Source organism: Mus musculus, chromosome 11 (genome assembly GCF_000001635.26).
Source record: "Mus musculus strain C57BL/6J chromosome 11, GRCm38.p6 C57BL/6J".
Lineage (NCBI taxonomy): Eukaryota > Metazoa > Chordata > Mammalia > Rodentia > Muridae > Mus > Mus musculus.
This window is the reverse complement of record NC_000077.6, coordinates 44,987,984-45,008,476: the sequence shown is the minus strand read 5'-3', so window position 1 is coordinate 45,008,476 and position 20,493 is coordinate 44,987,984. Positions and strand designations below refer to the sequence as shown.

The 20,493-nt window shown below is 42.8% G+C and overlaps 1 protein-coding gene across 16 annotated transcripts in view; it reads right to left on the bottom strand.

Moving 5' to 3' along the window:
- Positions 1 to 380: 380 nt before the first annotated feature.
- Ebf1 (early B cell factor 1) overlaps positions 381 to 20,493 on the bottom strand; it is a 389,997-nt gene continuing 369,884 nt past the window's right edge. For 15 of the 16 annotated variants that reach the window (NM_001362575.1, NM_001362577.1, NM_001362579.1 and 12 more), the window contains 5 exons: positions 17,896 to 17,961; positions 16,887 to 17,064; positions 15,989 to 16,168; positions 12,277 to 12,471; positions 381 to 3,760 (listed from right to left, as the gene is read on the bottom strand). In NM_001362575.1, coding sequence (NP_001349504.1) covers positions 3,729 to 3,760; positions 12,277 to 12,471; positions 15,989 to 16,168; positions 16,887 to 17,064; positions 17,896 to 17,961 — 651 coding nt within the window. In that variant the 3' untranslated portion in view covers positions 381 to 3,728. The remainder of the gene's footprint in view (positions 3,761 to 12,276; positions 12,472 to 15,988; positions 16,169 to 16,886; positions 17,065 to 17,895; positions 17,962 to 20,493) is intronic. The other variant, NM_001290710.1, reaches the window with a different exon arrangement.

Below are 20,493 nucleotides of genomic sequence, written 5' to 3'. Positions count from 1 at the left end.
GTTTAGCTCAGCCTTCCAGGGCAGAGGATGGTGTTCTAGAATGACCAGTTCCTGGATTCCCAATTCAGCCCCTATCATGGGGGGAATCTCACTGTTCACTGACAATAGGACTGGGGGCTCTTGCCACCAATGTGGGCCAGCACGTGCACACCTGGCTCATGCCAGCAGAGGGCAGCAGTACGCTGTGCGTGTTCAATTTGCATTCCAAATTAGCAGATCCCGGTGGGACCTACAAAGAAAGGAAGTGGGTGCCCCAGGCCTAGGCTAATTCTCTCTGGGTGTTAACACTGGCCCGAATAATAGCAAACCCGGGCCTTTTGCAGTCCATTGAGTGTTGCTCTTCTCTTCTGCCATAGAGAAATGAACACGCCACTAGGAGCTGCTATCACAGACAGGAAGTAACTTTAATTAAATATCGTGAACGTTGAAAAGTTTTTTACAGTTTGAATTTTTGAAAAAAAAAAAGGAGAAGAAAAGAAAAGAAAGAAAGAAATAAAAAAGAATGAAATATAACAATCTCTACAGTAGTTGAGTGCTCTAACAATTGGATTGTACAGTGTGTGTCTATTGAAAACGTTTGAAAAGAAGGTGAAAGATTTGCAGAATGAGTTCATGGAGCTGCATCCTACATTGTGAGGCCGGGCATGGCGTGGACATATCCAGTCATCCAGAGGCAGGGCTCTTCCCCCAAAACGGAAATCTGAATTGAATTCTCTACTCCATCTTCTTTTTAAAAGCCATATTCTGTATTTAGGGGGCTATATCTTAAAGGGACTTAAAAACAAGATTTTGTGTAGAAGAAAGTGGTTCCTAAAACCAAACTACTTCTCCATCGGCTAATCAAACAGAAGTAACAAAACACAATTGATACACATTTTCTTTTTAAAGGCTCTTTGGGCTTTCCAGTAAAGTTCTCATCACGTCACAGCACGTGGCTAACAGATTGGTGGCGTCTTTTGTCAGGGTCTGAGCCGGACACCTCACCGGCTTGCTGCTCGTTCCTTTGCAGACAGTTGTCTGGCTCACCAGACAAAATATGGCTTTAGACGTTAGACATCTTGAGGCCAGCGCTTACCACACGAATTCAGACAACCTTTCTGAGTACGGAGAAGCAATGCTAAACCTTGCTTATATTTTTTTCCAGTTTCTTTTTATTTTTATTATTATTATTATTATCATCAGTTGTCATTATTATTATTTCTCACCATGAAAAATCAGCTTTCCTCCCTCCCCTCCCCTACCAACCCCCCCAACTTCCCTCCCCTCCCCTCCCCAACCCATAAAAATCCGCACTCTGACAGTCTAGTGAAAACCGTTGAAATCCATCCGGGCATGCACAGTCGCAGCTTTGTTAATGTTCTCTTGCTCTACTAGAAAAAGTAACATTGTCTTAAAGTAACAAAACAGTTCTTTTGTGCTTTTCGATTTCTCTCTTTTTTTTTCTTCTTTTTCTTTTTTTTTTTTCTTAGAATGTTAGTGATGGCTGACAGTTGGGGGGGGTGCACAGTACAATGTACAGGTGAAATGGATATGATTTGCATTGTTAAGGCATCCAATCTGCTGGTTTATATTTATGTGAAAGACAGAGAATATACAAGCAGACTTAAGAAAGAAAGTATGTTCATTGATCTCTATGAAGTTTCTCCCCCAAATTTAATGCACAAAATGCGTCACTCCAAAGGGAGAGATTCCATGCATATTACTAGAGTAAAACAGCGTTTTTGTATGCTTCCAAAGCAAAGGGTACATTATTTTTAAATCTACAGAACTAAATACTACAAGAATAATATGCTACTATTTTTTTGCCATATATTGGAAAAAACTTCTTAACTTACAAATAATACAAAAATAGACAATGGCTTTTGGGTGGAAATAAAAAAATGAAGCATGGTTTAAAACAATACTAAAAATACCTATAAATGAATTGTTTAAAAATCACATTGAAACAGCTAATACAACTATAAGTGACCAAACTATACTTGCGCACTGTTCACAAAGCAAACACACACACAAAATAAACTAGGGGTGGGGGATGGGAGGAAGGAGAGAAAAGCAATGTACAAATTCCAAAGATAAATACATTATTTATATGGATATTTTACAAAATCCCCATTAAAACAAACAAACAGAAAGCCTTTGAATTAACTTTGCAAGTATGTGCAAGCTAAAGGTAGTGCGCTTTTTATTTCTTTGCAAAATATGCAGTATAATTCTTTGCGTGTGTGAGATCGAAAATCTTAAGACATTAAAATGTATAAATAAAACAACTTTGGCAAAAAAAAAATCACAAAAGAAATCTACAGTATTTATAACTACATACAGAAACAGAAGGGCAGAGGTCAGCAGGAACACGCCCCCTCAGAGCCTTGCTGGCTGAATCTTTGCTATGGATTCTTTAAGAACACTTCCCAGTTGAAAGCAAAATTTCCCATAGAAAGCTGAGTTTGAAGCCTCAACCTTCCCTTCCTCTCTCCCAGTTTCCTTTCACACTGAACTCCAAAGCACTTTACCTGTTGACTGAATATAGAACTTTCCAACCTTGCGGAGTCTTGCGGATACAGACCCCTGTGTGATTTGGGACCTTGCGGAGTCTTGCGGGTATAGACCCGTGTGATTTGGGAGCCCGGAACAGCACACCTACTTGCCTTTGTGGGTTTGCTTTATTTGGGTTTTTGAGCCCAGATCTAGAGTTAATATCTAGGATTCCAGCTTGAGTAAGCTTGGATCTCTTGACGGTGGAGTGCGAGCGAGATTTTGGCTTGGTAAACTGGAGGGCATATATGGAATTCTGTGCCTGGACCCTGTCCTGTGAAGTCTTGAAGGAGATTCTCGCTCGGAACATGTGTTGCTCCACTCTCAGAGGCCGCTGGCTTCGGGAGAAGTTGATGTTAAGTAAAAGAATAAGATCGGGTTTAAAGATGCATGTTGTTTTGTTTTGTTTTGTTTTGTTTTTGTTTGTTTTTAAACAATCTGTCTAGAGGCACTGGCTTTTCGAGTACAAGGGCAAACGTGATCATGTATGTCGCTTGGTAACTTTCCAGGCTACACTTATTTACACAGTTACTTAAGACAACCATACAAAAGAGAGAACGAAGCTTGCACTGCTAAGGGGTGGCGTGTTAAGTTAGATATTGAAAATGCACTGTCTGAGCTAACTACCACTGATAAGCTTTAAGGCGCAGAAGCCGACCCTTAGTTCACTAAAAAATCTAACTGGCATTCCTATTCTGTCCATACGAGCTCTTTTTTTAAATTTATTTTTCCCTGTTTTTCTTTTTTTTTTCTCCTTTTAGATTTTTTTTTTTTGTAAATATCACCACTTCATTCTCCCCTTCCATAGCTTTAAAAACATAAATTAAAACATGGAGTCTTGTTTATAGTGGCCCTTGTGTGTAGCTTAATGGTTTATAAAAGACAAATGGTTGCAGAGTTAAGCTTAAGAAAAGAAAGAAAGAAAAAGAAAATGTGGGCTTGCTTTTTATCAATACAGAATAAATATATCCCCCAGATACTCGGGGGTTACAACTTTAACCAACACCCTGCTCTGGCAGACCCCCTTTCCAATTTCAGTATTTGCAAGGTCGGTGATTTTGTTTAAAAATCTGCAGTTATTGTGTGATTCCTCTTAAAAAGGCCTGAGTTAAAAGTTCCACTCTGGGACTCATGTCAGATAACTTTCGTAGCAGAATCCAACCTCTTCATTAATAAAATTCTTCAAGGCAATTCTTTCACATGGGAGGGACAATCATGCCAGATATCGCTACGAAGAGAAAAGACAGAAGTCAACGGTTTTGCATCCAAACATTTCACAAGGGAGGGGAGACACAATAATTAAAAACAAAAAAACCCAATCCACACGTGACATTGGTAGCTGAATGTTACCCAGATGCCCTTGCATCTTTCGGGGAATGAATTGTGTCATAAAATATACATGTACCTTATTAAAAATGTTATACATGTATATGTGTCTCTAACAGGGTATCCTAAACATTTCTCTAAATCTGACTTCAATTTTAAGACATAGCTGGAGAGTTGCATAGTTAGAATACCATTGGGAAAGTTGCAGCCTCAGACTTTGCAAAATAGTGAGAATTTTCAGTTTGTCATTTTGCCTCCACCCCCCCACCATCACATACGAAGTATAAAATAAAGGAATGGCCCGCTGTAACTGCCAACAATTTCTGCGAACAGTCTCTCCTTATGTTCTGTATTAGCATGAAAATTAAGCAACAGAGCAACCATCTGAGGGAGGGCCTTCCCTTCAGCCCTAGCTGGAAAAGGACGCCAGCCACAGCACCACAGCAGGCATTGTTCACAGGGAAAGCTGAGTCCTGGTTGGAAGAGAGAGCCTGTTTGCCGGACACTGTAGAATGCCTCTCTACTCCCAGGATTTCTGGAATGACCTGAGCATGGCTACTAGGGAAAACATGTAGCCTATGAAGGGAAGACCTGTTTTTAGTCAACCCTATTTTTATTTTAGAGTTTGGAGTTAGGAGCTGCACGGCCATGTTTAGGAAATGCTGCCTCATGCCTGCCCACTTCAGAGCGCATTCCTCTGAGATGGCTAATTCTCTGCCTGACCCTCAGCCTCCATGGCTGGAACATGAAGTGAACTGCAGCACTCAGGAGTTAGTGAACGTTTAAATAGAAGCAGAGCGCCTGGGTCTAACCCCCCAGCCCAGGCAGGGTCTAACCCCAAGGCAGATTACCCTCTGCCTGTGAACTACCATTTCTGCTTCTTGGATCTAGCTGAAAGCACTGTTAAACTTCTCTGGTCTGTGTTTGCCCCTACATCAAATAGACACCATTCCAATAGGGCACATTTAACAGAAAGAGTGTGAAAAATAGGGGTTTGCTATAGGAAAGATGGTGTGGTAACTTGAAAATAGACCAAGCCAAGAGAGATGCCTGTGTAAAACCAAAGACAAGGCTTTCTTTGGTTAACAATGATAACACGGAAAGAAAAAGAAAAAAGAAAAAAGCCTTTTCTTTCTTTCCTTTTTATTGACAAATCTAAACTTAAGTGAATATTCTCATCAGTGATTAATGCCTGCACTAATCACTAATGAGGAAATTGGACCTCTTTCCCTTCCTTTGACTAAACCATCATGTGTGGAAAATGTTCCTTAAAATAAAGGAACCCCATTGGCACAGATGGACAGAGGGAGACCAGGCCATGTACCCCCCCCACATTACTCTGGCTTCCCTACCCCAACCCCTGACATTTTAGATTCAATTAAAAGAAAAACCCAAAAGTATTTTGCCAAACACTTTTTCCGTTAATTTTTAAACCCATCTGTATTCGCAAGGAAATTCAATCCACATGTTTCTGATTCATTTACACGTAAATCATCCAAATGTTGTTTTGCAAGAGCCCCTTTGCAGTCCAAAAGCTCCTGGAGTCCTTTCCTAAACCCTCATAAGCCTTTCTTTCTTTCTTAGAAACAGGAAGTCATCTTTTGCCAAATGCAGCCTGACTTAAGCCCCCCACCCCCGCCACCCAAGACTTGGGATCAGTTGGAAAAGCAGTGCCCTTAAGAGCTGAGAGAGCCCTAGACTTCATTGAACTTGGGTGAGGGGGGGGGGGGGCTTAGTATTTAAACCCTGGGCCTTAACTTGAGAGTTCCAGATGCTGCAGCCTCTTGTACAAGGATTGGCAGCTGGGGGGGGGGGGGAGTCCCTCAGTGTGCTGGCTCAGTATCACTTTGGGTCCCTAAGCATGTGCCGGGTGGATCCTCTACCCTTTAATAGATAGCAGGAAGTAAAGCCTAAATAGCAGGAAGGTGAAGCTTGTAGTTAATGAAGCTAGTCTCTCCTCCTTTCTATTAAATAAATAAATAAATAAATAAATAAATAAATAAATAAATAAAAGTAAATAAAAAATACTATGTTGCTGGTGGACGGGCAGTCTCTGTCCTGCCCAGGACAGCTCAGGGAGTGTCCATATGATCTAAAGTAAAGCAGAAAGCTGACAAATCTGCTGTTTTAGCCCATGTATTCTTAGATGTGTCCATTGTAACCTAGATGGACACTTACCCTCTGGGCCCTAGGAAAACATCCTATGAGGGTCACATGAATTAAAAAAAAATTAAAATAGTGTTTTGTTACTCAAATAATTTCTTAGGTTGGTTAGATTTAAGCATCTTCATAGGTTTCCATTAAAGTTCCCCACCAAATTCACTGGTGTGCTGGTACACTTCTTTTTTGGTAGTTATAAACCCCATACCCTTGAGAGACTCAGCTGGCACTTGAGTGAGCAGTGTCCTGGACAGGAAATGGGGCATGCCTTCTGCAAAGGGCTTGTAGCATCCCCTGGGATGGTGGCTCAACGAGGTTTCTGAATTCTTTGAAGAGAATTTAGAGTTGTAGAAGTTTTCAAACATGATTTCCCTGGCTTATAAATGTTTGCAAATAGGTGGTGTTAGTATCAAATATACTTAAGGGGCACTATGGGATGAGCATGGCTGGTCCCCACTCTGTAAACAGTTCACAGAACATAAGTCTAACACAAGATCTATTACCCTCTAAGCAAGGCCCACAGTTACTTACTTACACGTTTTTGTAAAGGGTTACTGCACCCTACACTTTTCTTACACAACAAAATGCTAGCCATCTGTGGCCTGAGTCTAGGCACCTCAAAGGAGGCCCTCCCAATAAAGAAACCTCACTGCATGACTACATGGCAATACTGGGTCTAGAAGCTGTTTTCCTATCTGTGCTGCAATCTGAAAATTAATTATGTGGGTGAGAGGGATGGGTATCGGAGGCTTGGAATGTCCCAAAACTGCTGCTGGAATGCTGACTTGCTTAAGTAGAGCAGGGGCTGATTCCCATGAGACATCACATTCCCAAGGCTGCGTCCCAAGACATCATCACAAGACCACAGTGGCCCTGCCATGGTCCCCAGTGCTGGGTGACCATGTTTTCTGAAGGGAACCCCAAAATACACATGCTGAAAGGCAATTTAATCCATCTCCAAGGTTCCCCATTTTGATAAGAACTAAGACATTGGTTGAAAGCTTCGTAGAGTTGGGAGAGATTAAGGATGTAATGTTTCCCCAAACTATAGGTATCATGGACTCATCAGGTGTGGAGTGAGGCAAGACCTTCTATAAACTGAATGTGGAGGGGGAAGGGAGGGGAGAGGGAGAGTGGGAGGGAAATAGAAAGGGAGAGGGAGAGGAGGGGGAGAGGGAGATGGGGGGAACAGTTCTGTAACAGTTGATACTCAGGTACATAATATTTAGGGTCAAGAGGAGCCTGAATGTTAACAAGGTATAAGAAGGGGAATTGCTATGACAACTACTTCACAAAATCTCCCTGATCTTCTTTTCTATCTTAGTGGACATTTTGGTGCCGTGTGATGGTTCTGTCCTGACTCCGAAGTCTTCAGGCTCTCGGGGACAACTGTTTTAGAAGGAAAAAGACATTTATTTCCATGGACAAGAGCTGAATAAAGCTGGTGACTCAAGCCTTTGGGCTAGAAAGTCAGACTTACTTAGGAGTCCATGGTTAAGAGTTATCAATGACTTCATCGTGATAAGAATGGGTGGATCTTTTTCTACATGTTTATCAGTCAATCCAGAGTTTAACACATGGCATTAATTGGGCTTAGTTCATGGGAAAAAGCTCTGCAGGCAAATGCCTTTAGCAAGCAAGATGGACAGTTGGCTCTGCACATCCGAGAACTCAGCATCTGCGAGTTCGCCAATTGCAGATCAGCAATGTGAGGAAGGATCTTATGTTAAGCAGAATGAGGTGGACTCAGAAAGGCAGGAACCACTATCCTCACTTATACGTACAGGCTACAAAGCTGATCTCCCAGAAGCAGAGACTAGGATGCTGTCACCATAGCAGGGAAGTGGGGCAGAGAGGAATGGCAAAAGATGGCCAATGGGTACAGTGGACAGGCAAATAGAAAGACAGGAGTCCCACTGATAGCAACCAACCAAATATTTCAAAATTGCTAATAGAGAGAGCTCACTTTCCTTATAAAGAAATGCTAAATTTCCCAGGTAACAGATAAAGTGACACATTGTTTATATACACACTCTTGGTATAGGTGCTTCTCAGCTTAAAACAATGCTCTCCCTGGTCTGGAGTACCTAGTTACTTTTCATTGGAAAAACAGTTGAAAGTCAGCTAGCCTGTGAAATAGGCTGATTCTGCTTCATGTTATTTTCCTCTACAGTCCATGGCTGGGAGTCAGCCTCGCTTGGGTAGATCTGTCTTACTAACTTGGGTATTGTGTCTTTCCACATATAGGGAAGTTGCTTTCAAAGTTGTTAGACCTTGTTCCTCTACATGGATATAACCTCGTGGCTCAGATTGAATATGGCAAAACATGCTGGAGGTTGAAGAGCTGAGGGAATGCTTGGGGTTCCTCTATCTGCTAATTGAGTTACTATGGACAAGTCATCTCAGCTTCCTGTCTCCATGTCCTCATCTATAAAGTGAATGAAATAAGCAGCCACCTAAAAGAGCACTAGGGAAGGATCCTTGTGTCAGGGCATAAGCCAGGCTGGGAGCAAGTGTTTCCATGTTGCTGGCGTGACTCTCCATTCTCACACCACACCCAGTCATGGTGCAGATCTCCTGCTGACAAAAGGGTGGTGAAGGAGCAAGCTTTAACAAAATGAAGGATGTTCAATTAACAGTGATAGTTGGAGGTAAATAGGCCTTTAAACAATATAAGCAGTCCAAATGTGTGGCATCTAATCTTGTTTACATGGTCAATTTGCATGTCCAACTCTTCTCTAGGCACTTGTCCTTTCTGAATGAATGGTGGAAGTTAACTGGGTGAGTTAAAGTGAAATGTCCTACTACAGGCTGGACAGGCATTGGAAGCATGAAATAGTGCTAAGATCCTCAGCCCATCTCCAGAGATCCAGAGCCCAACAAAGTCTCTTCAGTGGGAAAAGAGGAGGGCCAAAAACTGAAAGATGAGGCGAGACATGTCTGAAAGGCCACTGTCAGAAGGTTGCATTACACAGTGGACACTCTAAGATCTGTGCAATAGATCTCTGAACAAAACCAGTGTACATGGCAACACTATGGCTGAGTCTGCTTGTCCTACTGGCGAGATCGCAGAGAGGGTGAGAAGGTTCCAGGGTGGCCCTTTATGAATGTAGGTTGGAGGGAGGGAGAGACCAGAGCAATAGCTTAAGGAAAGTGGTCTTGGTTAATTGAACTTTCCTTTCACCGTTCACTTTTCCAATAGTGTCATGTCTTCAAAGTGTGGCATTTGCACATGACAGCATTGGGAGAACCAAAGAGCATGGAGTTATAGGAGAGTCCAGCAGTAATGTCCCCTCAGGGACACAAACCCCTAAATGGTAAAGGCAGGGTCATTGTATCGCAGTGTGCATGGGCTATACCCCATGCCTTCCAAGTCCAACACCCCTCTGCTGGTTATCACAACCCTCCCTTGCATCTTGGTCCTGATATCAACTCTAAATGTATTGGCTAGTTTTGTGTCTACTTGACATAGGGTGGAATAATTCTAGAGGAGATAACCTCAATTGAGAAACTGCTTCCAAAATATTGGTCTGCAGGCAAGCTTGGAGGGCAATTTCTTAATTAATTATTGACAGAGGAGGGCCTAGCTTATTGTGGTTTCTGCAATCCCTGGGCTGATAGTCCTGGGTTCTGTAAGAAAGCAGGTTGAATGAGCCATGGTGAGTAAGCCAGTTCGCAGGACTCTTCCATGGCCTCTGAATCAGCTCCTGCCTCTAGGTTCCTGCCCTGTTTGAGTTCCTGTCCTCACTGTTTTTTTTTTTTTTTTTTTGATGATGATGATGACTTCTTAGTGACATGGAAGTATAAGCTGAATAAACCCTTTCCTTCCCAGGCTGCTTTGGTCATGGTGTCTCAATATAGCAATAGTAACCCCAACTAAGAAACTAACCAAAGTTGATATTGTTAGCTTAAGAATTATAACTTTACCCCCCCCCCATATGTAGCATCATTACTTCACTCTATATGAAAGTTTAGTTGTTCTAGCTGGGTGAACAATGGGGGGGCATTTATTTTTAGCTGATAGATATCCTAGTCTGTCTACCTTGCCTGAGATGTAAGTTCCATAGTAAAATAGTTCCCACCTTTCTTTAAGATGATAGACTGGTATGTATATGTCTTTTTTTCTGATTATTTTATTGGTTATTTTATTTATTCACATTTCAAATATTATTCCCCTTCCCAGTTTCCCCTCCACAAGCCTCCTATCCCCTCCTTCCTCCACCTGCCTTTATGAGGGTGCTCCCCCACCCACCCACCCACCCACTCTTGCCTCAGCATCCTAGCAATTCCCTATCCTAGGTCATTGAGCCTCTACAGGACCAAGAGGCTCCCCTCCCAGCGATGCCAGATAAGGCCATCCTCTAATATATATCCAGCTGGAGCCATGGGTCCCCCAATGTGTATTCTTTGTGGCAAGTTATTCTAAGCCCTGACTTTGCTATGTCAAGCAATCTGCCCATAGGTTCTGAGGAATGTTCTAAAAAAGTTCTGCCAGAGATAGAGAGGCACAATGATGTAGTTGCTCTGTCTCTGGGGTTGTTGGTTCAATCTTGACTCCAACGTGTCCTCACTAGGTCCCTTAAGAGACCTAAGCTTGACTGTACCCTTCTATACATTGAGGGTTGAACTGAGCTCTGAAGGTCTTGGGAAAACCAGTGTGTGCTTACTTCAGCAGAGAGTAACCAGAATGTAATGTGTGTCTATATGTTAAATGGGGCATACGCTTCCACAGAGAAATAAAGCTGCGAAATCCCAGGTGTGTCACTGCCCTTCTGACCATCCTATGTTCTCCACAGTTGCCCTCTACGAGTGATGTGCTGGTCATGGAAGTCAGGCTCTGTAGTGAGTGGCACAGGGCAGGGACTAGGGGCAGAATCCCGTGGCTTTCATTCACCTCCACCTCCACTGTCTGCCTGATGTCTGTGACCTGTATTTACCCTCCCTAAGCTCGATCTCCAGGTACTGTACTGATCTAATGGCCCCCATACGTCATCAGGACATTGTGGGGATTAAATAGACAAAGCCTGCTCTATGCTTAGCGGAGCACCTGGCATACTGTTTGGTGCTCAATAGATGGTGGTTAGCTGGGCGTGGTGGCGCATGCCTTTAGTCCCAGCACTTGGGAGGCAGAGGCAGGCAGATTTCTGAGTTCGAGGCCAGCCTGGTCTACAAAGTGATTTCCAAGACAGCCAGGGCTATTCAGAGAAACCCTGTCTCAAAAACAAACAAACAAAAAAAAAAAAAAAAAAAGAAAGAAAGAAAAAAGAAAGAAAAAAAAATAGATGGTAATTGATGATTTTATTGATCTTATTTCCCTGCAAGCTGTCTTGGGAATCTGGGATAACATTCTTGGAAAGTGTTAAGTCCGAGAAAGAGATGAATTTTTGGCCTGATTTTGATGCCAATGACTGTCACACACCAGATGGGAGGAGTCAAGCAATATTGCAAACTCTCTCCACCTTGAGATTTCTCATCTTTACAGGTAGGGACTGTGAGCATCTGTGTCATCATTCTGCTGGGGGTGGGGGTAGGGGGGGACACATGAGGTCCCAGAAGCCGATACCATTCATGGAGCTAAGCACATAGAAAGAACATGAGGAAAAAGTTGGCATGTTTTTAAAGTTGGGTTTTTCTTTTCCTCCCTCAATGAATGAAAAAGGTTAGCTCAAAACATGATGGTCCTGACACTTCCCATGCTTCTTGGTGGAAAGGAGACTGTACAGCTTTAATATGAACTGGAATATTTCAGTGGTTCTCAAGAGATCTTTGATATTTGTTATACTGGTCCCTTAGCCTTGGGCTCTGAATGGACTGCAGCTGTCCCCTCCCTGACACATCTTTACACAGTCTCATCCTGACACAAGCTACAAGAAGAGAGGGCTGAGTGACCTACTTCAGGGGAAGGCCTGTCCCAGGAGAGACTCTGCCATGAAGAACAGGATAGTATCTATAAAACACAGGTCGGATAAAGGCAACAACAAAGAATGGGAAGTAACAAAAGAGAAATGGTGGCTTAGGAAATGCCTATAGTGTTCTCCAGCAAGGCCTGAGCTGGAGCAAAGTTCCTGGAGAAGGAAGAGGGATGCTACAGACACCAAGGAGACAGGAACAGGGCTGGTGGCTGAGACTGGACACTACTAACACAAAAGCAAAGAGGAGTCAGGGCAGAGAGAAGCCAGTAGATCCAGGGGCTAACCCCCATCCCCATACCCCACTCACAGCAACAGGGAGACACCTGCTTGGATCTCTGGGACTTACCTTGCAGGCTGTTCCCGTTGGTGCTGGTGCAGGTGGGAGGAGGGGACGTCTGGGGTCTGACAACTGGTGCGAAAGCACTCTTCTGTTTCACTGCTGAGACCATGTTGGCTGGTGAGAAGGAGAAGATGCCAGAGGAGCTACTGCAGTTGGAGGGGAGGCTTGTAGATGAGGCCATGGTGGGGCTGGATGGCACAACTGAGGGTTACAATGAGAGGAGAGAGTTACATCCAGAGACAAGGAGGCTTGCAAGAGGTCTGACCTGGCTACTCTGCTGTTGACCATTCTTGGGCAAGGCTCTCCCTAAACTCTCAGGATCCCACCACCCCTAATTTCATCACTTGGTATTTAGCATGTACTACCTTCAAGTTAGTAGCCTTCATGATTATACTGTGGGCTTACTGCATGCCCATTAATATGCTAGTCACCAGTGTCACAGAGGGTTTCCAGGGATGAGGTGGTGATATCTTTCATTCAGTACCATAGATCCCAACACATGGAGCATGTTTTGGAAATAAACACAGAGCCTCCATCCTTTGATTTTTTTTTCAGGCAAGAAGACAAAAGCCTAATCCTATCTTATCAGGGATAGCACAGCACAGGAGGGATGAAGGCACCTGCAGCCACCTCTGGAGAGGCAGAAGTGACATTGAGAGGGGAGGATTTTATAACGAGCTGTCAAGGAAAGTCTTCTACCTCTGGCTTAGATAAGGTGTTAACATAGCATGTGGGGATGGAGGGGACAGGGAGAGGCTAGTTTGAGTGGATGTGATCACCAAGGAAGGAATGGGACTTGTAAAGAAAAGGGGGAAATCGTAGGCAAAGCCAGCACCGTGATTTTAGGTTTGGGCAGTTGGTAGTGTGTATGCATAAGCCCTCTTTCTCTCCAAGAGGCTATAGGGTCTGGATGTGGCTGTGTCTGGATGCTCTACCATACAGACTCCAGTAGGCAGAAGGTCATGTAGACAAGAAAACCACCACGTGCAGCATCGGTGGAAAACACATAACTAACTGTAAATCCAAGTTCCAAATTCTCTATTCTCACTTCTCATGGAGCCTTCTACCAATGTTTGTGAAGTGAGCAGGGAGCTCTGATGTGTCTGGCAGTAGAGAGGACTCACTCAGATAATCCATGCAGAGAAGACTTCAGCCATCCTGACTACTTCAGAAGGCAGTGTCAAGGCTACTGATTTCATATGCACCGTTCTTTTGCCTCTATGTCCTGGATACTCCTGAGTACTATATTGTTTATGTCACTTAATAAACCTCATATATTTCTTTGGGTTGCACAGGATTCTTCACATCTTTCCATCTTTCAGTTGACAGAATAACATAAGGCCAGGGACTTATAACATTTTTTTTTAACACATAAGCAAATTGGACGTGAAGACGCAAGTGGGAAACTAGGCAAAGTGAATACTATGTATACATCGTACTCTATCTACTGCATCCCCTGCGAAGGAATCATTCACAGAGGAAAAAGGCTACCAGGTCTGAAGAGCAGTTTAGGCCTGACTGGTGCTTGGTCTCTTAGATTTGGAAAGTTGGTGATCTGGCGACCAAATCAGTCATAGGCAGGGATAGCCATTATGGGGGAAATGACTCTTTATCATCAGGCCAAGTCAGCATGGGTCTAAATGGGCACAGTTCTTACTAGAGGAGAATGGAGAGGCCTCATCCACATTTCAGAGTTCTCCCCAACATTTGCTAGACTGTACTTTTTTCTTTTAATGAGACCAGCATTTTTATCCATCTCTTAGGATTTGTAAATGCGAGAATGCGCTCAATAATAACACCCATTTAAATTGCAAAATTCCTGCACTGGAGGTTTGATTTTTAAATATTCTTAGACTTGAAATCCTGCTGGCTCACCAAGGAAGGCAATTAATCTCGTTGGCAAATGCGATCATTATGTGTATTTAGAGGTGGGGAGTTTTGGGGGGGGCAGTTAACAAGAAAGGGGTAAAATATAGAGGAGCATTGCCATTTGTTAGGACATTATTAGTTACCAGCAGCCACACCACAAAATGTGTTCAGCCATTGAATGTCTTATTTTATTTTTTTTTATTTTGTCGGAATTTTTCAACATGAGTGGTTTATGAATAATTAAATGTTACAGAGGCAAATATTCAAATCATCCGGGCTCTGTGTTTATTGTTTTATTTGCATTTATGCAGATAAAACCATCCCATCTGAGGGCCTATTTGGGAATTTAATACTGTATTTGTGAGCGCTGAGGAAATCAATTAATGGAAATTAAATGTTCAAAGTTTCTCAGCCTGACAGATGTGATGTCAGGCAGAAGTCACTGGGTGTCCTCACAGGCTTGGGAAGGTGACCAACTCCAGCCCCTAAATTGAATCGCTACCATATAGCAATTAGCTTATTGATTTAATTAAGAATGCCACCTTTTAATTTTCAGGTCATGATTGAAACATTTTCTGATTGAGTAGCTGGGAGAACACTGAGGGATAGATCTTCAATAAATCAAAACCTAATGTGAAACCGACCCCAGTGTTGGCTGGTAAAGTGACTTGGTACATGGCAGCTGGCGATTTTTAAATGGTCTACAAATGGCGAATACGGTAGAAATAAGAACAGAGTACATCCTGAGCTGAGAATTCCCTCAGATATAACTCAGGGCCAGGATGAGCTGCCCACCTTCCAGTTGTTAGCCACAAATTACACTCAATGAAGAGCCAGCACTGTTTTCTATACTTTGAGCTAAGAGACTCATGGATATTCTTTCATTTGGCAACACACTCTTGTTCCTTTACAAATGTCTCCGCATTCTAACCACATTTTCTGCATCAGAAGAACTCTCCACAAAGTTCCACATGAACTTGCCCATCTATGGAAAGGTCCTCAGAGGGAGAGCAAGAGGTTGTGGGGAAAGAGCCTGTGACATTTTATAGTGAGAAATGCCAGTTTGGAGAGGATCTTTAGATGTATGCATTTATATATAAAGATGCCAGTTTGCTGCATTCTTTAGACACAGTGGCAGTGTTGTGCCCAAACAAACAAATCCTTTAAGCTAAAGGTGTGAATAGGGCACCTAGAAATATTTATATTCTCTCTCTCTCTCTCTCTCTCTCTCTCTCTCTCTCTGTGTGTGTGTGTGTGTGTGTGTGTGTGTGTGTGTGTGTGCGTAGGTGTTTTCTGAAAAAATATGTTTGAGTATGGTTTTATCTTTTTTATGAGTATATTATTCACGAAAAGGAAAATAGAAACATCAGCAAACAAGTTCTATTATTTAAGGAGGGGATCTATTGTTGTAGCATCAGGCTAACGACTTAGATTTCCAAGTACCTCTCTCCTGTGCCAAGCCCGAGGACCAGATCCTGGCAAAGACCATCTTAGCCCTGTTCCCCCGGTACAGGTGAAGGTGTGGTTCAGATACTTCTCCTCTTAAGGATGGGAGTGAGGAGGCATGGAGAGGACATGAACTTACTCAGGGGCCATCAGTTAGTAACTCCTAGAAGTGGGTGGTAGCCCCATTGCCATCTGACCGCAAGCATGTGGTCTTGGAATGGCCATTAGTTTTGTGCAAGGTGAGACTGCAGAGATCTCTGCTAGAGGGGATGGTACCCAAGTTGAGGGTTGCAGGCACAGAGCGGGCATCAGGGCTCGGACCAGCCATGCCCAGCTTGCCTCTCTGCATGATACTAAGCTCTGCAAAGGAAACATACAAAATGTGGGACATATATCTACTTACTGGCATAGGGTGAGTTGGCAGCTGAGCCATTGAGGAAGGTTGGGGAGCCGCCCAAATTGGACATGGCGGCTGAGCCGTAGCCATTCATGCTTGTGGTGACTGAGTTATAGTTGGTTTGCTGTGGGGTGGTGCTCGGCACATAGCCATGTGGTGACACGCTGCTTGAGTTGCGGGTGAAACCTGAAAAGTGAGGGGACAAACCAGGGGTGAGGGTAGCATTCCGATGGTGCATCTGTGGGAGACCTGGGGTGTAAGGGAGGAACATCTCCATTATTACCCCCTCACTGTAACCGAGAGGGAAAAGACCTGATGATTCATGTGCATGGGCTGGTCCTGCTATCTCTGTGATTAAAATGGGAAGCTAGCAAAGACACATTTCTTAGGAGATCATAAATACTTAGCAGGCCTGTGAGAAGTGGCAATGCAGGGCCTATAAATTATCATTTGGGAGCAGGAATAAATCCCAATCTAAGAGATGTTCCCCCGAGTTAACAGGTCCCTCTTCCCTGGGCAAGAATGATGTGTTGTGGCCTATGAGAACTTTAATTCCATCCCTCTTTGTGATCTGTCACTCATGATTTATGGTGAAAAGTTGAATGTAGAGATGGCTGAATGCATGCATGCATTCTTTCTAGCCCCCTACTAGGTCTCCAGATGTGAAACTAGAAACAAACTCCTATAATAATATTCGATACACACAAGTGAAGAATCGCCTCCTTTAGAAGAAAATAGTTGTTTCTCTCTCTCTCTCTCTCTCTCTCTCTCTCTCTCTCTCTCTCTCTCTCTCTCTCTCTCTCTCTTCCTTCCCTTATTCTTTTTTTAATGGTGGGAAGGGTGTGAGCTTGCCTTTGTCAAGGGGCAGAGGAAATGGAAGATATGGAAATAGCAGGCTTCTGACCTTGATTGGTGGCTTGTGATGCCTCCGAGACATTCACAGCCAGTTGTCCACTGAAGGAGTTCACACCCATCATCCCTGCATGGACCGAAGTGTTAGCAAGGGCTGGGAGCTGGTTGTGGTTCCGAGGGACACTGTACAGAGCCTCTGCAATGTCGGCAGCTCTCTTCAGGATAATCTCCTGAAAAGTCAAAGGCACGTCTTTGTTAGCTACCCCAACTCATCCACCCAATAACCTTTGTGTGCCTCTTCTCTGACATATTCTGTGCTCAGAGCCTTACGTGGTCAACTGTAGTCCTTTCAATATCCCAGCTGACACATCTATAAGTCAAGCTTCATTATCCTGACCACATCTTAGTTGGGGAAACTGGGGTTATGAAAGGCAAAGTTTTAACTCAAAAACATTTATTTCTTTAAAGGCAGAGCTGAGACCCAGAATGCCATTGCTTGACACTGAGGCCTATTGCTGTCAGTATATAACAGTATTGTGAGACTTTCCTTCTCCTGCCCATATAGGAACTCAGAGCCGACAATTCATGTCCCCTGGTGCCACACAGAGAAATCAAAGTCTGGGGATTAGTATAACTGCTTTGTGAGTAGTGAACGCTGGAGGGGTGGGGGAGGAGTGAGATTGGCTAGACTCAGTTTCCCAAGCAGCTTCCGTTCCTTGTATACCATTGTGCATGAGGCATGAATGATACACTACTGGGACCTCATTGTATATCTTAGGAGAAGAAATTAAATCCTTCCTTCCCAGTCAAGATTCATTTTTAAATGGAGCACTTTTCCAGAAAGGCAAATGATTCAATAGAAAAGGAAATAGAAGTTTTATAAAAGCAAGAAAGTCTGAACAGCTCTGTGACATGTCACATCTCAGATCCTGTGTTCTGAACGCATGAGTATTGCTTTCATAGGCTATTTTAAAAACTGCTTTCTCATAGAATAAGGACTCTGAGATTTTTTTAATTGAATGAGCAAGCATTTCATTAAGTTAGAGACCTAGAACACTCACCTGGTTGTTGTGGGGCATCCCATACAGGGCTTCAACCAGATCTGCAGCTCTTTTAAGGATCACTTCCTGTCAAGAACAAAAAATAAATTGTAGGCTTCTGAAAGATAACAGGTGCCCTTATCTTTCACATGACAGCATCTCCATCCTTCTGGTCACCCTTTGCCAGGGGACAGTTGTAAAAGCAATAGCTTGGGGACCCCTAAAATGGTGTTAAGTTGCCAATTCATCATTGTTCACATACACACTTAATTGAGTCAAGAGCTGAACATCATTGGTACTGCAAGATAAAACCTATCACTCAATCATCTGCCATAGGCATGATAAAGCACTCATACGTCTATTGCTGAATACAACTGTGTGGTCATTTACTAGATTACTGTAATCAATGTCATTCAGCGCATGGTATGATTCCCTAAACTGTGTTTATTTTGTACTTAAGTGCTTATTCCAGAAACCATGACCTTATCAGACAGGTCATTTTTTGAGGAATTTCCAATCAATCAATCTTCACCTACTAAAGAATCATGTAGCCTCAAGCTTCCTTTGTTTGTCTCTCTTGAACGGCAGAGACATAGGAAGCTCACATCCTGAAGGAATATGATGTTGATCAAAGACCCTTGCGTAAGGATTCTGTGGTCTCTAGAAGCCCCCACCCTGCCAGCATTCATGACTTGAAGTCTTGCTTTCTTGTACTGCAGTTCTTTGCTATTTCTGTAGCGTTTCTGTTTCTTCTCTCTTGCTCACCCACTCTCCTTCTAGGTCTATGCCTTACTATTCATTTAGGTTAAAAAAAAGTAGCCCCCTCTTCTTACTAAGCTAGCCTTCTGCATTGGCTTGCATTGGGTCCAGTCAATAGGGAAACACACATTTGGACAAGTATAAGTCCTTCTTAAGATGGAAGGTCAGCAAAGAACCATATCCAAGGATGAAAGGCAGAGAGGCGACTTATCAGAAGATCTGTTTACTGTAGTCCAGTATTGGTAAAGTTGCAGATGGATTTATAACTTTAAAATCCGATGCCTCGGAACCCGAATGGGAAGGCGGAGCTGTTTGATTTTCATATGCTCCAGACACTGATCAGAAAATAGGGCTATAATTACATTCATTTCCCTGTCACTGTAGCCTCTTCAAAAATCCTCAAACAACTCTTTAAATGACAAGCTTTTAGATATATATTAGCATTTTTTTCAATTTGAAATTCTCCACAATATAAGATAAAACAGTTGTCATACCGCAGTAACTACTTATCACATATATAATGTCCTAAATTCAAAAATGAGATAGAGGAGGAGTTTGCAATTCTTGATAAACATTGATGCTTCCCTTAAGTTCCCAGAAATGCACCCCCTCTTCCTAAAACAATTCAGTCATTTTTTTTCATGTAGGGGGTAGAAAGCACAACATAATCAATGGAATTTGAGTCAATGTATCTAAAATCATTCCTTGACTTTTTAAAGCAAGCTACATGATAATTCACCACTTTTTGGTTGCAGGAGTATCTGACCACAGCAGTTAATAATTGACCAGGGCATAGGCACACTAAACCCTATCCCCAGCTCAAATTCAGCTAGTGCTGCTTCCATCAAAACCTTCAGGCTTTATCTGGCTCTGAGCAAAAGACTAAAACAAAACAATATCAACTTAATTCATTCATTAAAAGATTTACCATCTCTGGGTCTATGGTCACATATATCTCCAAATGGATATTTATGCCGATGTTTGGGCCCCACTAGGAAGGCATTTCTTTCTCTTTACATTTTTTTTAAGAAAAAAAATACAGATCACGTTTGTCAAACTCATGATGCAGTACATAATTCAAGTGATGAGTTTCAGCTCTACAACACTGTAACTGGAGGTTATAGCCACCCTTCTTATTTCTACTAATTGCACAAAATCAGGGAGTGCCGAAGGCATGCCAAACTCTTAGATTTTATAAATCTGAAAAATTGCATTTTCTGATGACTAAGTTTTTCAGTGATACAACTAACCCAACCAACCAGAGGCTAGTCACCATTTAACCATTTGCATGAGAAGCACATGGAATCACTGCATCCTTTTGATCCTCAGTATCACCTTTTTTTGATTCATGATAGTTTAGCTTATTTTTCCAACCCAGCACATGGTCACAGGCATGGGCTCAGCATAATGTCACTTCAAGCCATCATCTGAATTTCAAGGAGAATGAGCCTGATTTCTTGTCCAGAAAACTATGCTCTTAAATGATACCTCACCCATCTAAAAACATCCTTCAATGCAGTAACAAATTTGGAGGTTTGGGGAGACCACATTTGGTGTAGCCCTACCAATGTGATTAGGCTTCTGTTAGTTATTTGTGCAAATGGGAAGGAAGAAAGACATTCCTGGGCCCTCCATGAGTTAGTGCCACAGACCTGCAAGGTGCTTGGATTTCGGTGACCAGAAAATTGCTCTCACCTCCATGTCATTACGTTCCCAGTGAACTAGCCCCCAAGCGTGTTTGTGTTGGGGATCTAATATATTGCCTTTCAATCAGAGCTGAGAGCCACTGAACACAGAGACAGAACATGACGAGCAGGTCAGGAAAGCAATAAAGATTTTACAGAGCTGTCCAAGGTGCTA